Source organism: Calidris pugnax, unplaced genomic scaffold, assembly GCF_001431845.1.
Source record: "Calidris pugnax isolate Ruff unplaced genomic scaffold, ASM143184v1 scaffold607, whole genome shotgun sequence".
NCBI classification, from domain to species: Eukaryota; Metazoa; Chordata; class Aves; order Charadriiformes; family Scolopacidae; genus Calidris; species Calidris pugnax.
The window spans coordinates 155,087-157,849 of NW_015091428.1; the positions used below are offsets into that span (position 1 = coordinate 155,087).

Sequence of the window (2,763 nt, forward strand, 5' to 3'; positions counted from 1 at the left end):
CCGCCCAGACCCCCCCGGGGTGGTGCTGACGGGTGTCTCCCCGTGCAGTTCGACGGGACGCACATCGTCAGCGGGTCCTTGGACACCTCCATCCGCGTGTGGGACGTGGAGAGCGGGAACTGCCTCCACACCCTGATGGGCCACCAGTCGCTGACGAGCGGCATGGAGCTGCGGGACAACATCCTGGTGTCGGGCAACGCCGACTCCACCGTCAAGATCTGGGACATCAAGACGGGCCAGTGCCTGCAAACGCTGCAGGGTGAGTGCTGGGGGGCACAGAGCCCCTCGCTGGGGGGGACCCTTGGTCAGGGAGGGGAGCCCCAGGAGGAGGGGGAAGGGTTTGACCCTGAAAGAGGGGAGATGGAGCTGAGCTGTGGGGAAGAACTTGTTTGGTGGGAGGGTGGTGAGAGCCTGGCCCAGGTTGTGTGGAGAAGCTGTGGCTGCCCCATCCCTGGAGGGGTTCAAGGGCAGGTTGGAGGGGGCTTGGAGCAACCTGGGCTGGTGGGAGGTGTCCCTGCCCAGGGCAGGGGGTGGCACTGGGGGGGCTGTAAGGTCCCTTCCCACCCAAACCCTTCCATGGCTCTGTGTTGCTCCCAGTGCCAGATGTGGCAGGGACGGGGCAGATGTTGCCCAGCAGTGGGTGCTGGGGTTGGAGGTTTGAGGGGTGGAGGAGGAGGAGGAAAAAGAGGAGGAGAAGGATGAGCAGGAAGAGGAGGAGGAGGAGGAGACAGAGGAGCAACACGAAGAGAAGGAGGAGTAAGAGAAGGAGGAGTAGGAGAAGGAGGAGGAACAACAACACAAAGAGGAGGAGGAGGAGGAGGAAGAAGAAGGGGAGAAGGAGGAGGAACACAAGGAGGAGGAGGAAGAGGAGAAGCCCTAACTTCCCCTCTGCCCCCAGGGCCCAGCAAGCACCAGAGCGCTGTCACCTGCCTGCAGTTCAGCTCCAAGTTCGTGGTGACCAGCTCGGACGACGGCACCGTGAAGCTCTGGGACCTCAAGACGGGGGAGTTTGTGCGGAACCTGGTGGCCCTGGAGAGCGGGGGCAGCGGGGGGGTGGTGTGGCGCATCCGCGCCTCCAACACCAAGCTGGTGTGCGCCGTGGGCAGCCGCAACGGCACCGAGGAGACCAAGCTGCTGGTGCTGGACTTCGACGTGGACCTCAAGTGAAGCCGGCGGGGTCCCGGCTGGGGTGGGGGGACCCCGCGGGCTCTGGGGTAGCCGCTGGGCTCGGTGGGGCTGGCCCCGGAGCAGGCGCTACCCCCCCGCGGGCTGTAAATACCGTTTGCAGCTCAATGGGCCTTATTTATAGACGCGTGACCCCCCCGCGGGAGCCAGGCCCGGCGGGGGCACTGTACAGAGGAAGCAGCATGTTTTGTACACACTAATATATCGATCTATTTCTGTACCCGGGGCCTTCTTTCCCCTGAGACCCCCCTTCCCGGAGCTTCTCTCCTTCCCCGGCCCAGGGAGCCCCCCCGGGAAGGGGCAGCCCCTGAGCAGACACGGGGGGTTCCCTCCCACACCCCTCGGATCCAGTGGGAGGAGGCAGAGGGGGCACAGAATGGGCACAGAGTGGGCACAGAGTGGGCACAGAGTGGCCAGTGGCCACTGGCCGGGCAGCGGCTGGAGGGGGGGGCAGGGGAGGGGACGGACCCCCAGCTCTGCTGTGCCCGAGGTTTGTGCCGTGGCCGAGGTTTGTCCATGGTGGGGAGGGGGGCACCGCTGCCCCCCCAGCTCCCGGGAGCGGCCGTGGCTCCGGGCAGGGTGCAGCCCTCCCAGCCCCTGCCCGGGCACCGCTGGCCCTGGGGGGTCTGTGCTCGTGGGGTGAGGGGACCCCGACCCTTCAGGGCACCCGGGCGGCAGCCAAGGACCTTCCTGGCACCAGGGACCTCCCGGCTCCTCCAGCGGGAGCTGGGGTCAGGGTCAGGGTCAGGGACTGTTTGGGGGGGAGACGGCTTCTGCCCCCGTCCCTGTGTCCCCAGCTCCTGCTGGGAGCCTCGGGGCCGGTTGCCGCTGGCCAGGGGCCGGTGGCAGTGGGGGGGCCAGGAGAGCACGGTGCTGGGCCACCAGCAGCTCCTCTGCAGGAGGGGGGCCCCGCTGGGTGGGAGCTGCTGGATGCCCCTTGGGGTCTCTGGATCCCCTCGTCCCCGGGCAGACCTGGGGCTGTGTCCCTGTCCCCCCCCCGGCCCGTGGAGGGGACTGTCCTGGTGCCGTCGGTGCCAGGGGAGCACCCGTGTTCCCGGCCCCCCCAGCCCCAAACACGCGTGTCCCGTGTGGGTCGGTGCCGGGGTCAGGCAGCCCCCGGGAGGGATACGGCGGCTCTGGGGCAGGAGGAGTTGGGGGGGCTGGGATCGGGGCTGGGGGGTCCTGGAGCTGGGGATATGGGGACCAGGAGCTGGGCTGTGGGGGTCTGGGCTGTGGGGGTCTGGGATCGGGGCTGGGGGGGTCCCGGCTGAGCCAGGGCGGGGTGTGTGTCTGTCTGTGGACACAGGGTGAAGTCGGACACACGGAGTTAAAGCCCCACCCGGGGAAGGCACAGACCCCCCCCGGCCGGGACAACGGGGACGATGGGGATGATGGTGGCCACAGTCGGGCTCTGGGGGTGTCCCGTCCATGGTGGGGGCAGACGGGGGAAGCACACGCCTGGGGGGGTCGATGCAGCTCTGAATCTGTATTTGGGGGCAACAGCCCCTCTTTATTTGGGGGTGACACGGGGTTTGCTCCCCAACACCCAAACTGCTGCTGGATGGGGGGGGGGGGGGG

The 2,763-nt window shown here is 68.0% G+C and overlaps 2 protein-coding genes across 2 annotated transcripts in view; both read left to right on the forward strand.

Annotated features, from left to right (window-relative positions):
• Positions 1–1,405, forward strand: part of LOC106899647 (F-box/WD repeat-containing protein 7-like) — a gene marked incomplete at its 5' end in the record, with an annotated part of 21,127 nt that extends 19,722 nt beyond the window's left edge. The window contains 2 exons of the mRNA XM_014961535.1: positions 49–259; positions 899–1,405. Coding sequence (XP_014817021.1) covers positions 49–259; positions 899–1,167 — 480 coding nt within the window. The remainder of the gene's footprint in view (positions 1–48; positions 260–898) is intronic.
• Positions 1,406–2,567: 1,162 nt separating this feature from the next.
• The window catches only part of ARFIP2 (ADP ribosylation factor interacting protein 2), a gene marked incomplete at its 3' end in the record, with an annotated part of 8,245 nt that continues 8,049 nt past the window's right edge, over positions 2,568–2,763 (forward strand). Inside the window, exon 1 of the mRNA XM_014961537.1 lies at positions 2,568–2,588. Coding sequence (XP_014817023.1) covers positions 2,568–2,588 — 21 coding nt within the window. The remainder of the gene's footprint in view (positions 2,589–2,763) is intronic.